The following is a 22511-nucleotide window of genomic DNA, read 5'->3' on the forward strand; positions in this document are numbered from 1 at the left end:
TGTCTACACCCAAAATCACTAGTCATTTCTGAAAATCTGGGCCAGAACCTGCCTTTAACATTTCATTTTGTAATGTGTTCTTGATGAAAGAATTAAATATAAAGGCCACAATTTTCAAACCTGGGTGCCGGAAGTTTGGCTCCTAAATCTATTTTTAAGCACTGAATTAAAAATGGCCTGAGTTTCTGAAGTGCCAAGAACACACAATGCCTATCGCAGTCTTTTGGATCTGCATGTGCCAAGCATGCTTAAAAAATCAGGTCTCTCTTATTTAGGAGCCTAAATACAGGTTTGGGAGCCCAACTTAAAATATATTTAAATACATATATTAATTATATATTTAAATAGATTTCCCTTTATTTTCATGATTATGTGGGAGATTTTTTAACGTGCTTAGGGGAATGAGGAGCACAAGGCTCATATAAAGTCAGAGACATGCTCCTAAAGCCCTTAGGCAACATTGAAAATCTCTTCTTACATATGTAGGATGAAAGACTGGTCCTACTGAAGTCAAATGAAAATCTCTCATTGACTTCAGTGGGGCCAGGATTTCCCCCAAAGTTTCTAGTGCAGTCCTTGTTCCTTTTGGAGGTGCTTTGGATGCAGAATATTAGTTTTATGTTAGCCCTGTAATTGTTCAGGTCCGTGTTTCTCAATCCTGTTTACCCATCCCTGGTCCTTCATTCCCCCCCCACAATGTCAGGGCTAGCTGTAAAGTAAAGGGTATTTCTAGTCAGTGCAAAGCAGCTTCCTCTAGATTTCTTCTCCACCATGGCTGTGCTCACGTGACGTTGCTGTGTATGCTGCTGCTTTTATTTTGTTGAATGAAACAAGCTCATTCCTGAAAGCCAAATGCCGATGCTATTACTGAGAGAGCATCTGTGGAAGAGCAGCCTGTCTGCACTCCAGCAGGCAGGACACTCAAACACATGTGCGTTGCTGCTAGGCTGAGATATGATCAAAAAGCAGGGGGACTGGGAATACTTCTGATGTAACTGGGCACACTCCGACTTCGGAGATTTCACTGGGGAAGTCGACCGGACATGTCGGAGCAACATTCTGGGAACTGCACCGGAGGTCAGACATTGTTCCAGTGAGATACCGTCTTGTTTATGTCCAGATGTCTTCTCAGTCTTTTCGAAGGGATGTCAAAGGCCCCATCTTGTTCCTGGTCCTCCCCCTCCCCTAAGCTCTATCTGTTTTAAATTTGACACAAGGGATATAAGACAGTCTCAGAAATTTCTGAATCTTCAAGAGAGATGTCCCAGAAGAAAGGGAAGTGTTGCTGAAGAACACCGTGGAAAGACGGCTTTAAAAATGGCATGGTCTTCTGGAGCAATACCTTGGTTTAGAAATTAACTCATTGCCTTGTACTCCCTCTCCCCCATAAAGAAATGAAACCTCAGAGCTCCAGGCCTGCATAGGGCGAAATCTGCAAAGCCAGAGTTCCAGAAAGAGCCTCCTCATCTGAAGAGTTAAAAGGGTTGAAAGGAAATAAAATTATACCAGGATGGAGGCTGGGTGGGAGCAGTATTTGAAATCACTGGTTCCCTGGAGCCTTAAGCCATCCACAGCTGAAGTGATTTCTGGCATCGATGTGACTTCACTGTGATGTTATCACACAAGCATAGACATGGGGTTTTTTTGTTTTTTGGGTTTTTTTTGGTAATGAATTACTGGGCCAACTGGTGAGGATCTGGCGTTTAAGGTTGTGCAGCAGCAGGGAACTTGTGCCTCAGCAGGCAGATGCGTTCAGTCTTCAATGTGCGTGGCAAAGAACATCACCCAGCTCACGTTCCTTCAAGGGGAAATGGCTTTTGCAAAGCCCTGGTCTCTGCCATTCCGCTCGCCCTATATGTATGGCGTTCTCTGAACATACTGGCTCCAATTCAGAATAGCATTTAACTTTAAGCATGTGCTTAAGTGCTGTTCTGCATAGAGATGTTGTCCTGAACTGAGGCCAGGGAGAGAAGGAAGTCAGAGAGGAGCAGGATTCTGACCTAAGTTCAGTGAATTTGCAAAGGAACTTAGAACAAGCACGGACACAGGGACACCCCCAGGGTAAGAGATAGGGAGGATTAGTGTTCCACGAAGAAAGAAAATACTGAAAGCTTTAGCTAAACAAAGATTAAAAATACGAAATGGTGTCATGTTCTCTATGGTTCGTAACAAACCTGGGGAGCAGATCTCAAACACACACCTTTCAACACAGCCACGCACTTGAGTGGAGACAGTGGGTCACTGTTGGTTGTGAAGAGAAAAGAGCCTGTGTAGTTTCCAGTATTTGCTTTTGTTTCTTGCTAATGATAAGGTGGATTATGTTTCATTAGAACCAGAACACATGCGCCAAGGGGAGAACAAGATTGAGGTTTTCTCATGGGATCTCATCTGGCTTGAAAGTATTAGAAAGCATCTAGGTAACTGTGCAGAGCAATAGAAATTCTTCACTGTAGCCCTGATTCAGCAAATTATCGCTATTCAGCATAGCACATAAGCACCTGCTTAACTTTAAGCAAGTGCTTAAGTCCCATTAAAGCAAATACACTTAAAGTTGTGCATATTAAGTGCTGTGATGAACAGGTATGGGCTTTAAGTGTTTTGCTGAATTGGGACCAATATCTTCTCAATTGGTTAAAAATAACTTCAAAGCGCAATCAGACTTAGTACTTTCATCTGAGGCTCTCAAAGTGCTTTACAAAAGGGGCATAAAAATGATCATCCCCATTTTACAGACACGGAACCTAAGGTGAAGTGACCTGTCCAAGGCCAAATGGTTAGCCAGTGACACAACCCTCCCAAAGAGAGAGTTCATTTTACAATAAAACCTGCAGCAATGGTTTGGACAATGACTGTATAAAACGTAGAGGAGTTATATTGTTGTATAAGGAAACCTTCAATGGGATGGTCTGGCACTTCTGTAATTCAGCTCCTTCACTGAATTTGTTTTTCTGATGACAATATTTATAAATAAAACTATGACCTAGTGCTAGATGTTTGTAACCCTATCAAAAACTAAATAACCTACTTGGCCACATGGAACTGGAATACCCAGACATAGACACTGCAGTGATGAGGGTGGTATAAACAGGTAGCTAGATTAGATAAAGTAAGTGCACACCATGGTGAATCTCAGGGAAGGTGTAGCTAGGCTTGGCAGAATCCAATTTGTTATTTTTGTGTAATTTCAATGGATAATAGCAATGCTTATTTTGAAGCATTTTTAATTTTTTAATCTATTTAAGTTTTCACAGGTATGCGAAATTATGGGGGCAGATAATAATTATACAAGAACAGTAAATGCTGAGACTCTAAAAGTTAAAGTTACAACACAAAGTGTCAATATCGCATATCAAAATAGGCAAAGTAAATATCCTTCAATCAAATGGAATGAGTTCTCAAGTAGCATTTTTCTTACTTTGCCTGTCAGTAAATTTTGGTGATTATCGATGGGAATAGTTATTGTTGGTTGGTATATGTATGGTAAAAATCAATGGTTACTGACATTTACTGATAACGGTCTAATTCTTCCAAACCTTGGTGTAGAGCACTGTAGGAAAACAGGGTCTATGCTCTGCAGACCAACGCTAGGGAAGTTTTGGGTCAGTTGAATGTAGCAACAGGAGTTCTTGGGAGACCTCATCAGAAGTTGTGCTGATCAAGCACCAGATCCAAACTCATCCAAACACTGAGGACTGGGCTCATCTCTTGTCTTAATATCAGACTTAGATTCAGCTTCAAGGAGGAAGGGAAAGGAAAAAGGGAGAACTTTTATAAAAGAGGGTGACTCTTTTGGGCCTAATTCTGTTTCAGGCACACAGGGTGACTCCCTCCAAAGGAAATGAGAGCTCCAGGCATGCATCTAAGGGCAGAATTTGTCCCTCTCCTTAACCTGCTGAGGCCAAAGCATGGTGAAAGTTCTGACAATGAAAGGCATCAGAACCAGAGCTGTGCAGGAAGCTGGGAGTAAGACAGAAGCAATTTCTTCAGCATATCTAAGTATTGCCTCTAGGTTCAGTTTCATGATGTAACATTTTGATGTCAGCAACTTGCAATCATAAAAGACAGATGACTACAGATGGGTGATTTCTTGCCTAATTTTGCAGATGCAAAAAGGTTGCAGGTGAGACAGAATTATGGAGGTTAGTTAAGAATGGAGAAGACTGTGAGAACTCCTGACGGATCTAGCCAAGCTAGGTGAGTAGGCAGCATGATATTTGATGGAATTCAGTGTTGGTTGATGTGATGCACCTTTGAACGAATAATTAGAACCACCTTACTTAGTTCTAGGTTAATTTAACAACTCTGGGAAAAGACCTGGGCATCAGTGTGAACATCTACATGGAAACCTCTGCTCAGTGTGAAGCTGCAGTCCAAAAAGTAAACAAAATGTTCGTATGAATAAGGAATGGGATGGAGCATAATACAGAAATATTATGATGCCATTATATAAATCAGTTGTTAGCTCTTACCTGGGGAACTCTGCTCTGTTCTGGTCACCCCATCTCAGAAAGGAAACAGAAGGCAAAAAGGAGGCAACCAGAATGATGAGCGTCATGGAAAAACCAAGATATCGATTGCAAAGACTGGGATTGTTTACTTTAAAGAGGAGATGAATAAAAGGGGACATAAGATATACAAAATACTGAATGGCCCACAGAAAATAGGTCCAGCACATCCATTCACCATTTCTCATAGTACAGGAACAAGGGCACATTCCATGACATTGGAAAGCGGCAAATTAAAATTCGATAAAAGGAAATTCTTCATCGCACAGTGAACAATTGTCCAGGGAAACTCATTGCCACAATATATCACCGAGGCCAAGAGCTTCACAGGATTCAAGAAAGGACTAGACATTTATAGGGCTAACAACAGTGTCCAGAGTTATAATAGTAAGGATTTAAAAAGCAAAACAAACAACTGAATAAAAAAGCAGGCCAAGGGTTCTGGAATGGGGAAATAAACATTCCTGCTTCAGACCACCCTTTGAATGAGGATTAGGAGTGACTTTAACTGTGGACATGTTATTCCACAATTGTCCACTCTGGGTTTCCTTGAACTTTCCTCCAAATCAGCTGATAGTGGCTACTGTTGAAGACAGGGCACTGGATTAGACGGACCTGTGGTGTGTTTCAATCTGTCACTGCTGATGTTCCTGTGATTTGATAAGTATAAGATACCTATCCAGTCACTTGTGTGCATTTCCTTATTGACCTTGCGATCTGAGCCTTCTTCTGAGGTTTGACCAGCACTAAGCACCCAGTTGAGTGGAAAGGAGGTAAATCTGACTCTAAAACATGGGACAGTTAGGAACAGAGCTTAGGAACACAGGTGTTCCCATCGGATCATTGGTCCATCACATCTCGCATCCTACTTCTGACAGTGGCAAATGTCTTTGTAGAAGAAAGCAAGAAGAAAACATGGATGATGCTCCCTTTAAGTTGTGAAACAAAAGCATTGTACAGACAGTCCATGCAAAAGAGTGGTGCAGGATCAGAACAGAATCTTAACATTTAGCACAACCTTCAACAAAGTCCTCAGCTTTGTCTTGTTTTCTCTTCTCTTCCCTTTAATTTGTTCATTTGCCTTGTTATCTATTTCATACTCACCCTCTCCCTCTTTTCATATTTCCAGTCATTTTATAACAACAACAACAACAAAGGAGCTCAGTATCATTACCCCCATTTTACAGATGGGGAAACTGAGGCACAGAGACTTGTGCAACTTACTCAGAAAACCAGTGACAAAGCCAGGAATGGTCCCAATGGGCAAAACTCCCATTGATGTTCTGAGGAAAGGGCCAAAGTGAAACAACAGAGCTAGCTCTGGGCATTTGGAGGGGCTATGGAGCCCTCTCCCTCTTCTGACCAGGCGGTTTAGAGCCCAGGAGTATCAAAGATGCTGCCCCTTAAATATCTGAAAGGCCCCTTAGGTGATGTTAGTGCCTGCACCATATTTCCTGATACCAAGCAGGAGTTAGGATGGAATCACCCTGTTGTTTAACCAAATGACAGCACAAGGCTTTTGTTAAAGCAAGCATGTTTATTTGCCATTAGGTGGTTCCCTCTTGATCTCAAGGACCCCACAGTCCTCATCTTTATGAAGCTGGCTCTGAACAAAGTTACTGGGATCCAGGCCTGGTGATTATCTCAGCAATAAATAACATGCTGGAGAACAAGTTTCTAGTAGCCTCTTTCACTTCACCTGCAGTGTCTGCCAGCGCATCCATTAGCAGATGTATTACCATTAGCAGCATGCGTGTGTGCAACCTGGGGAAATTGTCACATGCACAGATACCAAACTGTGTGTGCAGATACAAAATGGGGAGTTCTGCACACACACACAGGTGGGAGTGCACACAGCAATCATGGAAATTACATGACAGTTGGCCCAATCTGTCTCCAAAAGGGAAACTTTCCCATTGAGCCTAGATGAGTGAAAGGCAGTAAATTCAGGAAGGATAGGGTCAAACTTTTTACACAGGGTGGGTAATAATCCTTCAGTGAAGATTTACAATTCTGCTCGAACTCTGTGTTGATACTGAGCTAAAATTGCAAGTTGGAAGGGGAAGATTAGTTTTCTTAATGAAATTTTTAATCTTGCATTAGGCGATCTAGCCGTTTCTCCTATCTGTGCCAAATCTCACCCCTCTGCAATAGGTTTACATTGGCAACTTTAGCACAAGTGCATTCATGGTTCATATCACTTGTCATCTTTTCATCAAAACCATGTAAATCCTTTCCCCACAAAGTTCAGAACTGTTTTATGGGAATGCTATAAAACCCTACAGGTTCTCTGTTACAATATAATTACATTAGGACCGATAGTCTGGCAAATATCAGGACTGAATTTAATCAAAAGAGCTAATGGAATCTATTCTACTTATAATAGCTTATGACGGAATCGGTTTACATAGGCTGGAGATGTGGAATTTCACTTGCAACATCATTGAGAGGTGTGTCGGGGTGTGGGGGGGGGAGTAAATCAAAGTAAGCATGAAGCTTTATTTCGGAGGAAAGACCAATTTTGATTCTATGGTTTAGGGCTTGATCCTGCTTTCACTGAAGTTAGGGAGAGGCGGGGACACAAATGTTTTAAAAACATATTTGTAAAGGTTTTTGCCCAACTGTTTTTCACACACAGTGTCAAGCATATTGGGATAAGTTCCTAGTTCAGCTGCCAGAATATAGGAGCATCCTATTCATTTAGGGCTGATCCAAAGCTCACTGGAATCAGCAGAAAGACGCCTATTGATTTCAATGGGCTTTGGATCAGCCCTATAGTCAGGCCTGCCAGCCAAGAGATACCGGGCTCACTCATGCAATCTGACCTCTAAACCTGAAAGACATGAAGGCCCCTTCCTGACCCACTTGCTTCTCTCATTTTGTCTGACCACCCACCATCAGAAGTAATAGGGCTGCTCCTTTTGCTTCCAGGCTCTGCCCTGGAGAGCTTGGCGTAATCCCAACACTGCCACTTCATGCAATATCCCTTCTCAATCTGGCTCCAGTTCCCTTGCATGTGGTTTGCAGCCAAATTGCAATGTATGGCTGAGCAGGCTGCCAGTCTAGTAAAAAAGTTTTCCATGTGCCTTCATGCCATGTGCTGGCTGTTGCATGGGTCTGGGAAGCAGCTTCTGCATCCATTGAAATCTTTCTTTGTAAGAAGATAACAGGAAGGAAGCAAATGTACAGTAAATCAACATGAACATAAGAGCATAATTCCTTAACAGGACACTATCAGGTTAAAAATCATCCTTACAAGCCCCAAACAAACACACGTTTCCTTACCTGCATTTCCAAGACCACAGTGGATTATTAAAACTGATTTTTTTTTTAAAAGACTGCATTTTCATTATGCTCTTTGTTTGCCTCCCCTCCCCCCCTTTAACAAAAGCTTCATTTAGTCTGGACAGGAGAACTACCTGGGTCATTTTTACTTTCTGTTTACAGCTCATTCACAATTTGATCCTCATACTCTTGCCAAATGTTGCAATGTTGGGAACCAAAACACAACAAGGGACCTATTTATGGGTTTTTAAACAAAATGTTTTAATTGAATTTAAAAAAACAAAACAAAAACCCACCATGCAGACATTTCTAAAAACCCTTTGGTAAAACCCATTTTGTAAAAACCCATCTTTGAGGACCCAACTGAGTCTATAAAAGTGTCCTTTTAGAGAAGTGTCCTTTTGTTCATCTAGCATTCTCTTTTACCTTGCCATTAGATATAAAATAAATCGAGAAATGCAATCCTGTTATAGTATGGAGTGAAAGATGAAAAACACATGTATGAGGAAAAGCAATTTAGCTAAATGTGTCTGTTAGGTTGAATTAATGAAGTTGAATTATTACATACAAACATATCCAGCAGATCATTTATCGAGCACGTGTTATAAGTTCACACCAGGCAACATATGCTTGCAAGAATGATTAAGTATGATGCATGCTTGCTTGACTGTTCTCTATCAATTTTATTTTCACAAGACACTGGTATTTTATTAAATGCATTCATTTAAATGTGTTAAACATAAAACGTGAATGGAGCATTGCAATGGTTGAAAGAATCAAGTCTTATAGAGAAACATTATCTGCTCTATGAAATGAAACGTGAGTCATTTGTAAGGCTGATGGCAGATGCAACAGGGTGGTTAATTTCTTAATTTTAAATGCATTCAGTCCACATGAGATTCTGGGGGAGCCAAGCCCATCAACAGATGGTTTGGTGAGATGATAAATTAATATTGTTATCAATGGAGAAATGGCTGAAATTGTTAGATGATAGCTCTTTTTTAACAATTTTTTTACCATTAAAAATATTTTATAGTAGAGCCAAACTTCATAAAGAACAACAGTGGAAAACGAAAAGCCTCTGTATTATAAAGAGCTCAAGAAAATGATGGTTCAAAGGAATTCCACTTTCTGCAGGAAACTTCATTTCATCTGCGTTTGTATAGGACAATAGATTATACCAACAATAAACCATTCCAACTACTGTGAAATTGTGCTGAATAGCTGGAGAGTCGGGAGCTTCTCAATCATTAGCATATTTATTACGTACCTTTGTATCTATTAGCTCCAATAGCTGGGGTTTTGTTATAAACTATAGAGAGTGGGGAGAAGTATTCAAATTTGTTGAGCTCTAATTTCAAGAGCAGGAGCTATTCAAGAACACGCCACATCAAGATAAACTCATTGCAAAGTGAATTTAGTAGAATTAATTAGGATTGCAAAGTGTTTTACAAAGGTGGGTAAGCATTATTCTCATGGGGAAACTGAGGTATGGAGGGGTTAAGTCACTGTCCAAAAAGACACTGAGTCATTGGCAGAGCTAGAACTAGGATCTCCTTAAACATAACCATGGGCTTTAACCACAAGACCATACTGCCTCCTTTAGGTGGAACTTCATTTTTGTGCCAAGAGATAGCACCTGGTGTATGTACCACCCTGGTGGTGCTGCATGGGACTTGTGCTGTCTCTTTTTAAAGGGACGAATTGCACCTTTTGTGCCTGTGGAAAATGCTGGCTTGACAGGCATGGAGAATAGGTACCTCAGTGGCAATGGAAAACTACTCCATCAGTGAGCTTCGGGTAGGGGGACACCTCTGGGAGATAAAAAGATAAGGCCATTTTCATGGCCATTCTATCCTATGCCCAACCAAATATAATGTTGGAGAAGGAAAAGTCAGCAGTAAAGAACCACCCTCCCGTTCCCCTAGAACACTGATATCAGTGTATCAATAGCAGTCAGCACAACCCAGCACAGGGACTCTGGCCATTGGTGAAAGGCATAATGGAGGCAGCCTATTGATTTGGGCCAAATTTAAGGGACTCCAGGGTTGGAGGAGGGGGAGGGGGAGAAGCATGGGTGTAAATTGCCATTTGGCTGACTGTAGTGAAGTGAGTGAGCTGATGCTACATAAAAAGTCTTTCCTTCCAAGCAGCTGGGCTCACAAGAGCAGCCCATTCCCTGCATAATGGAATCCAATCCTGCTATCACCAAAGTTGATGGCAAAATGTCCATTGACTTCACTGGAAGCAGCATTAGATTTAGACCCTGAACACTGTGACATCTGGATTAGGTGCACCAGATTAGATCAGAAGGGTGCATTCTGCTTCCATCACATGCAGCCAGGAGGCTTGGCCCCCACTGGTAAAGCCAAGCCAAAATAGTTCCTTTCCACTCACTAAAGCTTTAGTGCTTTGGACTGAGCATTGGGCATAATATCCACCATGGGGAAAGGCAGCTAAGAGACTTAGGAACCTACATTCCATTGGGATTTAGGTACTTTGGAAAATTTTATCCGGTTTCTTCCAGAGGTAATAAAAAAAGTTTTATGTTCCACCTGAAAAAAAAAGAACAGGTTAAAACGGCAACAATCCCGGCTTCCAGAGAGAAACTTGCATTCCTTTGAGATCCAGTAACTGACAAAAAATGACAAGCCTGTGTTGGAAATAAAAGTAAGTTAGACATGAAGTCTGCAGCAGCGCTAGCATTAGTGGGTACCAATGGAATGCTCCCAAGAGTAAACAAACAGGAGCAGAATCATCGCTCTGACATAATCAGTAGCATGTAAGCAAATCACTGGGTATTTCAGGGGTAAGGCCATGTCACCAGCTAGTACCAGGCAATCATAGTGTAAACACCAAATTTGCAGGACTTTGCTGCCTATTGCAGGGTATTGAATGACTGTCAGGTTTTCCATAGTAAGCAGGGAGGTGTCGCCCCAAACACCACTCTTTTGGTAAAAATCCCATAGCCAGGTGCACCAGCATACCACCTATGTCTATTTCAGGTAAATTAGAGGGAGGATCAGAGCAACTGAAAGTGACCAGGCCAGGCTGATGGGTCAATATCTGAATCCTACTAGAAGCAGGTATTTAGGGTGTGTGGAAGAGTGAGGGGTGAAGAGAGTGTGACACAGAGGCCCATTGGTGGTTCACTGTTCTGTGTTAGCAACTCAGTGTGTTAGCAACACTGCACCCAGCACACTGTTGTCATGATATATACTCAAAGTGGCATGTAGTACATCACTGGAAAACAAATAACTCACTGATTATTGAGATTACTTTGTGATGTATGTACAGCGTGTGTACGAAGAATTATGGATATGGGCTAGAATTATGTTCTTAAAATGTATTTGGCGAGAAATGCACAGGGCCGGCTCTAGGTGTTTTGCCGCCCCAAGCTCCAAGAGCGCAACTGCCCAAGCAAAAAAAAAAAAAAGAAAAGGGTTGCCGGAATGCCGCCCCTGGAATTGTGCCACCCCAAGCATCTGCGTGTTTTGCTGGTGCCTAGAGCCGGTCCTGGCAATTCATAAGCCCAGTCTGCCCTAGACAAAGAGATGTGTGTTTGTTAGTCTAACCAGCCTGGTCATCAGGCAGAGACAATGTAAGTACATTTACATAAAAGGTAAACAAAGCCATCAACCTAACAAAAAGGTCTGTTTTCCATAGAAAATTTGGAGTTTTAATTGAAAAAATGAAAACCCAAGACTTTTCAGCCAAAAACCTGTGATTTTTGGCCAAAAATTTTCAGTTTTCAGTCACCATTTTTCAATTTTTTCCACGAGAAGACAAAATTTTCCTGTGGAAGAGAAATACATTTTCCAACCATCCCTACTAACTAGCTATTGTCAGTTGGGTATCTTTGTTTTCTGAACAGGGCATCTCACGCATGTAATTCATCTTCCTCCCACATGATTGGCTGAGAGTTGAAACCAGGCCTGATTTTCATGGTTTTATCCTTCCTTACCCTGTATACACACAATTTAGAAAGGGCTGAGCAGGACTTGGGGTGCTGGGGACCCCAACCCAATGATAGTGAGAATGCTAATGTGCAGCCACCACCTACACCTGGCTAGTACAAGGCGCACAGCCTAGAAAGTAGACAGCATTGCTAAGTACTTCATCTTCAGTGTCAGAATCCCACCTAAGCCCATGTATCCTCAGACATGCCCATTCTCCACCCACTCCCTGCCCCCTTTGACCATGAACTCTTAAGGGGCACCTCCCCAAGACTAACTGTTGCTCACTGTAACCTAAGTCACCCCCACCCATCGCCTCTGTTCATACGTACACAAAAGGACAGCTGCCTTCGCATTCTGCAGCAGATTCCTGTCTCAGTATCGCCAAATAAAAATGGTTTGAAAAATCAATGAAAGGGATTTGAGCAGGCCCAGATCGAATGACGACACAATGTCTGTGGAATTCCAGAGTACTAGAATTTCGGGGCTAACCCAACAGATCCTCCTACGCTCTCAAGGAACCCCTAGAGTTCTGGCTCAAGCCCAAATCACCTATGACAGTTTCATTTCCAATGAAAGGGAAAATTAAAACATCACATCAGAAAAATTAAATGATGATTGCCTGGTCTACTGAGCTGTAATAGATCTCCCTGCCTCTCTTTTTATTCTTATTTTGTCCAGAGGAACAAAGCTGTTGGTACGTGGATTAAATGTTCTCTTTTCCTTTCTCTCCCTCATGCTTGTGACCTATGTTGTGTGTACGCAGATATATGGATTCGTAAGAGATATGACCTTTGTCCTCCCTGAAGCTAAGATTGTTGAATGGAGCCCACTGTTTGCTGGTATGCACACCTGTGAGAAGGTGTGGGAGGCGGGGGACCAGAGCTTTGGTTTTTAATGTCAGAGATCCCTTTGCTGATCTGAATAACCGTAGCAATCCGTGAACACCTTTGTCTTTCTTCTCCTTTGGCTGCGTTTTCTTTTCCATGTCATTGTTTGTTCTTGCTTGCCTGGTCACACGTGTTTTGAATAGCTGCTCAAACCCACTGAATATTTGAGTGTGTATGTGTCTCTCTCTTAAGCTATGACAGGTGCAATAAAATACCCCTTTTTCCCCTAATGAGTGAGATTTGAGGGGGGGTCACGTTTGTCAGAAACAGTATCTAAATCTGCACAAGTCAAATTTTTGTCCATGCACATCAGGTAGTTGTGGCTTTGTACCATCTAAATGCTAGGCACAGCTTGGTGTTTGGTTAAGATCTCTTTAAAAATATGACCCAAAACATCTTCTTGAAACAAGCATTGCAAAATCTTTCATCCTCAGAGCAGAGATGCTTTTAAAAGATACCTTCAAACTCTGTTTCTAAATAGCCAGGGCTTGGTAGGTCTGGTGAGTATGGCTGTGGGGAATGAGGGGGTGAAGGAAGAGGTATTTTTGTGGTTTGGCCTTTGAGAGGGTGGAGTGGGAATAGGCTTACAACAGAAACAGCTATAGAGATAGACAGGAAGGGGAGGGTTGGGGGGGAGCAGTCCGTTCAGTATCCCAGCAATCACCTTAGGCACTCCTTCCCTGCGTACCTTTGCATGCTTTCCGATGGGTGATCGGCTTGGTCATGTCCCGGTAGTAGCCCTCTTTGCAGTAGTGGCAATGGCGGCCTGCTGTGTTGTGCCGGCAGTTAAGGCAGACCCCTCCGCTCTTGCGGCCTGAAAGCTTGTAGAGCTCCATGTTAAAGCGGCACCTCCGGGCATGAAGGTTGCAGTTACAAGCTGTGGGAAAGGAGACAAAATGCAGAAAAGTTGCCACTTGTGGTACATGAGTCTCATGAACCAATGCAGAACTGTATCCTAGCCCCTTGATTCCCACTTACAGACTCAACCCCTGATCACGGGGAAACTGGATCTCAGCCATGGACCAAATGTAGGCTACTGGCCATTACCACAGAGGCTGAGGAGGAGGAGGAAGCTGGACATTAGTAGGTCAAGCTGACTTCTATGAACAAGAATCAATCTGAAACGCCCTACAAATATGCAAAGGGACCAGATTTTTCTTTCAGACATTGATGAAAACAAGTCAGTGGTGTTGCTCCAGACTTACACAGCCTAAATTGTAAGCCCCTTGGGGCTGGGAGTTATGTTAACCATATGTTTATACAGCAGCTTGAACAATGGGACCCAGCCTGGTTGGCCCTCAATGCAACGTGCATGTTAAGGTTATTTGTTACATTCATGATCTTGCACTTGCACCTGAGACTGGGAATGGAAATGCCAAAATACCATGGGAAGGACTGCTTTCCCAGCCTTAAGGGTAGCAAGCCACTGAATAAACCAGCTCCTGAGGGTATGTCTACCCTGCAATTAAAATCCTGCAGCTGGTTGGTGCCAGCTGACTCAGGCTTATGGGGCTGAGGTGACGGGGCTGTTTAATTGCAGTGTAGATGTTTGGGACAAGTTGTGACCCTCTCACCTTGCAGGGTCCTAGATCCCAGGCTCCAGCACAAGCCTGAATATCTGCACCACAATTAAACAGCCCCTTAGCCCAAGCCACGTGAGCCTGAGTCAGCTGGCACGGGCCAGATACAGGTTTTTAACTGTAGTGTAGGCAGACCCTGAGAGATTTCCAATTGAATATTGGAGACTCCTGAGGCAGGGAGTTTGGAGAAGCACATCAGCTTTGGAGGGATCATCCCAATCCTCTGAGGTTACACCCTCACTACGGGATAATAGCGTAGGAAGTGGGACCCCTGGGCCCTCCCCTCTTACAGTCCGTCAGATGGGCCAGAAGTAAGAGCCTGGATCTCAATGTGCTTGAATTTTGGATGCAGATTTGAACTTTGGGGGCGAGGCCCATGTCTAGTTAAAATGGTGGTGCCTGCCTTTTATAGGCTTCTGCCACTTGGGGTCAGAAACTTTTGTGACTGTCAGCTTCACGGGAGTAACAGTATAGTGCCATGTGAACCGTTATCATCTACCCTCTGATTTGCTCTTGAAGCGGCAATGCATTAGCTAGGGTTAAATATAGATCATCCTGCAGCCGGACAGACATCTCCTGAGCCTGTGGAGTCCAGTTCACCAATACAGAATTGTTCAGCACATTCCTAAGACATGCCTCCCCCTCCCCAGTCTCTACCCCACTTTTAAAGTATCAGAAGCAAACTCTCCTTTCCCACCACACACACACGCTGCACAGAGTTAGGAAAGGCTCAGTTTGAGTGCATTTTAAGGATTTGAAATAGTTCTATCAAACCTTCCCCGCTAACATTTCTAAAAAGGTTTGGATTCTGTAGCCGCACCATTTCCTGTGTGTCTAGATCACAACATTACAATGCAACCTCCCGCTCTTTCACACCAGCCGTTCTCAGCCTGCTGCAGGGATTGGGCCAACCTGACATTGTTAGTTAAATACCAAGCAGTCCTCTCTGTTGACAGTTACGCCATGATTGAACCTGCCAGGAGATGCCAGATCTCTCTGCCATATGCAACCTAATGTCAACATGGTGGTTATTTTTAACAAGGGCCAGTACAAAAGAAAACTAAGAAGAGAACATCAAAAGCTCAGCCCCTCCCCTGCCATTCCCCAGAGCTGTCAAGAGGCAGTTGCAAGAACCGTGTGCTTTGCAGAGTACTTTATAGCTTGTTTTCTTTTCCCTTTGCTTTTATTTGCCCTACAGCGCAGAACAATGCAGCAAAGCAATGCAAACCCACATCTGGGCCTCTCAGTTCTGCAAAGGGAAGGCGTCAGAGCTCTCCGCTCGTCACCTTCCTTTAGAGCAGAGACATCTTAATCCCATTCCTTCCTGTTTACCTCATGCTCCTTGCCCAAGACAAAGACTTACGGTATTTGCTTAATTATCAAATTTCAGCCTAAAAATTACAGTGCGGCTCCATTTTATTTTTTCTAAGCAGTCACTGTTCTACTCCTGACTTGCAACCAACCTATCCCTACTGGGGAGCAAAATACCCTGCCTACCTAGAACAGTAGGGCAGAAAAGGCTTTCTGTGGTTTTGTTCTGTATTTTGTTTCATTCTCTCTGATGCTGTGAGGCTTGCTGGGGCTTGAACTAGCCCCCTCCAATCACAAAGCAGCAGCTCTGCCCCACAGCACTGAGATTATCTTTCAGGATATTCCCAGCCACTGGAATCCTTTAACACCTACCGGCTAGGAGAGTTCAACCCAAACATTCAGACTCGCCTTAGCCGGGTTCATCTGCTAAAAGGGGTGCTACATCTGCCCTGCTAGGAATACAAGGACCTGTTGGTGTGGGGGAATTTCTGCTGGTAGGGTTTTGCCTGCACAACAGATGCATTCACAAATAGTGCAAGTGCAACTAACGAGGCTCTCGTCTAGAGCAAAAATAGGATCGATGCATTCAGCATGTTCTGGATTTTTTTTCTTGCAATTTTTTTCTTGATACAGCTGAAACTACAGTAAGAGGACTTGGTCCGGGGGGGTTACCCTTTTTGTGAGGGGAAAGCACTGAAGTGTTTCGTTTCCAATGTCTCCAAGCCCCAGGCCCTCTCCCCTGTGCTCTGTCATAGCCAGCCTTTCAGGCCCATCATGGCCCCCTCTCCTAAAGCAGGGGCAGGTGAATCTCCGCTCTCACTGCAAAGAAAAACTTTCTAGCCCTTTTCCCTGCAAAGGACCTTGGAAGAAGAAACTAACAGCGGAGGCTGAAAGAAGCAAGCAGCTCAGGCTCCCCGTCAGCAGCAGGAGACTAAAGGGCTTAAAGATCCACATGGCACATACACTCTCACTGCTCAAAGAACATTTGAAGGTACCTCAGAGAACCCCTGGAGGGGACTCCATAGCCCCGCACAGCAGTGGGGAGGAACTGTTGCTGTTGTGGGCCAGCTCTGCATTTTGCCTTCCTCTCTCTCCCGGTTCTCTCTCGTGTGCGCCAGTCTGAAAACCCTGCTCACTTCCGTCTGCCTGGCCTCAGCCTTACCTTCGATGAAAGCACCAAGGTGCCAACCAGCCAGCCTACCCTTCCCAGCAAAATTCCCCTCCCCCCGCCATGGCTCACACTACTGTTAGCTCCAGCAACGTACCAAATGGTCCCCTCCCTCCACCCACACACCAATAGCTTCCACAAGCTTTGTTTCTTGGTTCTCTCGCCCTCTCCACCTCCTTTATCTCCTCCCCTTCTCTTCTTGCTTCCCTCCTCTGTATGCCCAAACTGCTAAAGGATCTTCATTCCCCACAGCTCCATTTCTTGTACACAATACACCCCTGCGCTTAGAGCAAACTTCTGCATTGTTTCTCTTTTTTGGGTGGGGAGGGGGGGTTTGCACCAGGGTACACGTCTCCATCTATGTCCAGCTCAGATATAAAACTTGGGAACCCCTCCCCCATCCCACTATTCCTTTCTGAGCCTGGAGAAGAGGGGGAACTATGAACCATAACATTTAATTTTCCTGCCTCCTTATCCTTGCTGTGGAATGATCACTATGGAGTGTCGGGCAGTGCCAGCTCTGTGGGCTTTTTGTTGGGCCTGCAGCTCCATAATCGTTGTCCTATTTTATGCTGCTGCAGACACCTACACACACACTTGTGCCCATTTATTCCTTCCCCTTCCGATGCACCTGTTTGCAGAAACCATGGCCTGTTAATCAGGCTGGCCATTAGAAGTGCGGCTAATACGGGCTCTAATTTCATGAGAAGACTGGATTTATTAGAAACTATTGTCTTCCAGCCTATTCCTGAATGCCCAGTCACTGAATACTCTGGCACTATGTTCAGCTGGCCATCGGCCAGGACTAACTGGTAATTATAGTAGTTAGCCTGCTGTGCTTTATGATGCCTTTTGGGAAAGGTTTGATCTGACCAAAAAATAGCCATGCCATTTCCCGCTTACAATAGCATGCAGGGAGGGTGGAATAATGGTGGCACATTGAATAAAGATGAATGCAAAGGAACTGAGGCCTAGATGGGCCTTTTGCAAGAGCCATGTTGGGGGATGTGGCTACACCACAGCAGTCCCCTGACACATCCCTAAAAGCATGGGTCATATCTTGAAGTGTAGATGGGGCTGGATCCATGCTTCAGCCTTGAGCAGAGCAGAGCTGGAAGAATTTGAAGATGGTTGGCTCCCATCTATACCTTGGTCATGAGCTATTTCAGGGAGTCTGTCATATCGGAACTGGGTCTCCCAAAACTTTATAGTTTCTACATCATATATATTCATAAATTTTATGTCCAAAAGAGAATTTCACTGGTTCCCTGTGTTGAGCCAAATAACTTGTGTGTGACTAAAGCGTATTTTCCTGAAAGGCATCCAGTCGGCATGTGAAGACCTCAGGAGATAGAGAATCCACCACTTCCCTTAGGAGTTTGTTCCAATGGTTAATCACCCTTTGGTATGTTATTTTTCATTTGTCTTTGCCTAGCTTTAATCTCCAGCCATTGGTTCTTATTATACCTGTCTGTGCTTTATTACCTGCTGTTTTCTCTCTGTGAAAGTATTTGTACAACGTAATCAAGTCACCGCTCGATCTTCCTTTTCATGAGCTGTGCCCTAAAAGGCTACCCAATCTTTCCCATGTTATCTCCCGACCTATGTAATTTCTTCCTTTATCAATAGGAATAATAATAATTGTCAATATGGTCAGCAGATGCCTAGCAGACACCCAAACCTACAGGTTAAATATAGAGCAGAAGAACATTGCATTTGCTGAGATCTCTAGAATGCCATTGGGTGTCTCACTGAGCAGTGGTACTTGCAGTGACTGTCTCCAAGAGTGCCCGGGACCCGAATTGCCCTATGTTGGCTAATTTTATTCTGCAAACCTGCAAATATTTCCCTCATGTTCTTCTAGAAAGGGCCTTTACCTGGACTACCAGGCCTAAGTGTAAACCAGTTAGTACCAACTAAATGCAGATAGTACAAAAAACAGGGACAGCCAAACCTCAGAAGTCAGAGGTTTGGTTTAGGGCTGGTTGAAAAATTTCAAATGAAACATATTCCTGCTGAAAAATGACTTTTTGTCAAAAGTTTCCACAGCACAAGATTAGTTTTGGTGGAATTTTCCATCAGGAAAACCGAAACGTTTCATTTTGGGTCAGGTTAATATTAATCTCTGCATTTACTTGAGCTGCTGCAGTGCCTCATGGGAGTTGTAGTTCCAGTCCTTCATGCTCCCATTTGCTCCTGAGGGCCCAGCTTCCCAGAGGGATCGCATCCCTCATGGTGCACCATAGCCTCTCCATTTTTCCAATCAGCACTACTTTAGCTAAGCTTCCAAAAGTCTGGTTGCTCATCAAAGCCAGCTGGGCTTTCAAAATTCAGCTGGAAGTCTCCAGTTCAGTTGGGAACACAGAACTGCCTGTGACACAATGGAAGAAAACCCCTTTTTAAAGCTTTTTGGAACCTTGCATAAGGTTCAGATTGTGTTGTAGGTAGAGAGTCAGGATGTGGTTTTAGATGAAAGTTTGGGTCAGATTTTATTTTATCTATGTTTTACCATCCCTTGGAAGAACATGCATAAATAGGCAGTGCATTGGCTAATGTTGGGTGGCCTGGTCCCTGAGGAAAGGGGAATCTGGGAGAGTTTCTTCGGTTCCCACAGACTAGCTAGTCCCATCAGGCATGTGTGGTTTCATTTGGCATATTGGTTTGAGGTTTTAGGTGCAGAAAGATACAAAACCAGAAGCTGAAATGCAGAGGTCCTGAAACTCAAGCAGGCCAAATCTAGCAGGCTTTGCACGGCACTTTCTTTCCCCAGACTGGCAGGAGCTGGGTGTTTTCACTCTATAATGACACCCCCTTTTCTTGCTCTCTGGGCCAGCAAGGCCTGAGTGTGCAGTGGAGGCAGCCTGCCCACTCAGTAGCAAGGTTGCCACCTTCATAAGGGCAAGCTCATTGTGCCACGATATTGCCTCTTCACCCCCTGATGCAAACAAAGGTGCACCCATCTGTCCCTGGTGCTGCTAGCCCTCCCTGTGCAGGGACCCCACCCTGGAGGAATTGAGAGGCTTCCTCAAAGCAGGCAAGGACCCAGCAATGACCTCTTTAGTTGACGTCCCCATAGGTCCGCCAGTGACACCAGCCTCACCCAGCCCTCATAACTGAAGTAAACGCCCTGTGACCCAGCGCTTTGGGGAAAGGGGCTGGGATGTGTGGCAACACCCTCACCCCCAGTGCAGACATTACAAGGGAGTTCAGAAAGTCATCCCTCTACATCACACTGAAATAATAATCAACAGCAACCAGCAATCTATTCCTACTTGCTGTGCTGGCTGACATGCCTCCACCTAGTATAGCGGTTACACAGGCCACAGGGATAAGCCAGAGCTATCCCCACTGCTGCGTATTTGTCATCAACCACAGACTCGCAGCCTAAACCAAATGTAAATCCTTGCCCGGGACAATTTAGTTGCATGTGCTGCACATATGAGTGAGGGAGAGGGGTTGAAATAGATTTGGTTTGCCTGAGCTATCCCACTACGGGGGGAAAAATACATCAGCATATTGTGGCTGTGAAAGGGAGACCTGCTGGCAGCGTGGACAGTCAGAGTGCAGGAGTGCAGTAAAGTCCGCATGATAGAATGGAGACACTACATAATAAACAGCTGTGCTTTGGCAGAGTCCACGAAATCTTCATATGAACACAGGCTGCAGAAGAAAGGAAGAATGGGCACTGTTTATGGACAAATAATGACTCATTAATGTCAAGTTACAATGGAATTTCCCATTACTGCATTGTCTGAGGCTGTGCCAGAGAAAGTTGGCGTGCTTATCACCTTCGCATGCCTGCATCACACCACACTGAGGGTAGGTCTACAGGCAATCGGGAGGCGTGACTGCAGCCTGTGCAGACATACCCGAGCTAGCTTAGATGTTAGGCATGTTGCTTAATGCAGGACTGGCAGGCGTTTGGATACTGACAAGCACAGCATAAGAACCTATCGGGAACAGAATAAATGAGTGCACAGAGTGATTGGATTAGCAGCTGACGAGGCCGCGCTCACTCAAGCTGTAGCTTGAACCCCCTGAAGAGCCAGCCAAAGCACCACTACACTTGAGTGAAGGGGTTCTGTGTGGGGACAGGGACTCAAGTGGGACTGGGCAACACTTGCATTATAACTCAAGTTAACTCTGTAGCGCAGCCAAGCCCACAGATCGTAATAACAGTAACAAACAGGCACCTCTCTGGGGCTCAGTGTTGCCTCATCTGGAACACAGAGACACTAGTACTTACTGGAGCTGGGTGATTAGCTCAAAGCAGTCTGCAAAACAGTCACTGCAATGAAAAGTGGAATGTGCTTCCTGTGTGCTTGCTCCCCTTACAAGGCTGTTTTCCAAAAAGCTTAGCTTACTGGCAGGAAGTTCAGAGAAACAGTGAGGCTTGGTCTACACTCGAAAGTCACATCAGCATAATTACCTTGGGCAGGGGTGTGAAAAGACACACCGCTGACTGATGTAGCTATGCCAACGAGACCCCCAGTGTAGACTCAGCTATGTCAGTGGAAGAGGGCTTCTGTTGACATAACGAACTGTCCTTTGGGGAGGTGGTATTCCCAGGCCAACAGAAAAACCCCTTTGATCTGTGTAGGCTGCATCTATACTACGAGACTAATCCCAGCATAGCTATGTAGGTAGGGCCTCCATAGTGCAGACATGCCCAGAATTTTTAAGCAAATATTAGAGAACATTCACAGAGCTTTACAGCGGGAAGTATTCACCCTCCAAAATCTGATTGGAAGAGTTCCCCACATCCAATCTGAGGAGAAGCACAAATCAATGACAGCTGGGTGCCAATCACCACCAACCACCACAGTTCAACATTTGGATAGCAAGAATTCCCAACAGACAATTTGTCAAAAAACTATGGGCCAAGGACTATTCGCTACAATTACCTGGCAGATCATTTGAATAACAAATAGGTTTGAGAAAAGCCTAACCTGCTTGTGAGCAATTTGCAAAGAGAGAAAGGGACGAACCTCATCAAATCAATTACTCTGAGGGTTATTTTCTCAGTTCTAATACTTACCACCTTTGTAAAGAGCTTCAAGATCACAGAATCACAGAATATTAGGGTTGGAAGAGACCTCAGGAAGTCATCTAGTCCAATCCCCTGCTCAAAGCCGGACCAACACCAACTAAATCATCCCTGACAGGGCTCTGTCAAACCGGGCCTTAAAAACCTCTAAGGATGGAAGCTTTGGAAGCTGACCAATAGTCACTACAAACATAGAAAAACCATTCCGTTTCAATCATTCCAGCACCCTGAGTTGCATACGAACCAGGTTGGATACTAAAAGAACTGACTGAAAACACTGCCTATAATGGGAACCTGATTTTACTGTGGTTTGAAAAATGTAGGTTAACTTTGAAAAAATACATCATTTTCATATCTGCCTCTGCACGGCTTAGTTCCAGACAGGACTGGAGTGCTAAAATATCAAGAGCTGTTCCCAGTCTGTCCACATGGTATTTCCAGCCTGTCAGGAAACACCAAGGATCTCATGAGAGAGCTTGTTCCTGTGAGACTTACAGCCCCAATCTGCAGACCCGAAATGTTCAGATAAAAATCCAAACTCTAAACTTTTCAGGTCCGCCAATCACCAGCTGACAGGTGACAAGTAGCGCTTTCAAGCCTATGGGATTCTATGGCATCGTATATTCCTAACTTGTATTCTATGAGACACATCCAATCATATAGAATGGCTCCTTAAGAACTGTAAGTGGTTTATTATATTAAATATCAAATAATAACAATATCTATTTCCAATTACAGTGGATCAGAGTCCTCAAGACCTTACCCTTTG

The 22511-nt window shown here is 44.1% G+C and overlaps 1 protein-coding gene across 2 annotated transcripts in view; it reads right to left on the reverse strand.

Annotated features, from left to right (window-relative positions):
- The window catches only part of NTN1 (netrin 1), a 237321-nt gene that overhangs the window by 97669 nt on the left and 117141 nt on the right, over positions 1-22511 (reverse strand). For both annotated transcript variants that reach the window (XM_084647598.1, XM_084647597.1), the window contains exon 3: positions 13325-13513. In XM_084647598.1, the coding sequence (XP_084503724.1) occupies positions 13325-13513 (189 nt within the window). The remainder of the gene's footprint in view (positions 1-13324; positions 13514-22511) is intronic.

This window comes from Lepidochelys olivacea (assembly GCF_965140295.1).
Source record: "Lepidochelys olivacea isolate rLepOli2 genome assembly, chromosome: 14".
Lineage (NCBI taxonomy): Eukaryota > Metazoa > Chordata > Testudines > Cheloniidae > Lepidochelys > Lepidochelys olivacea.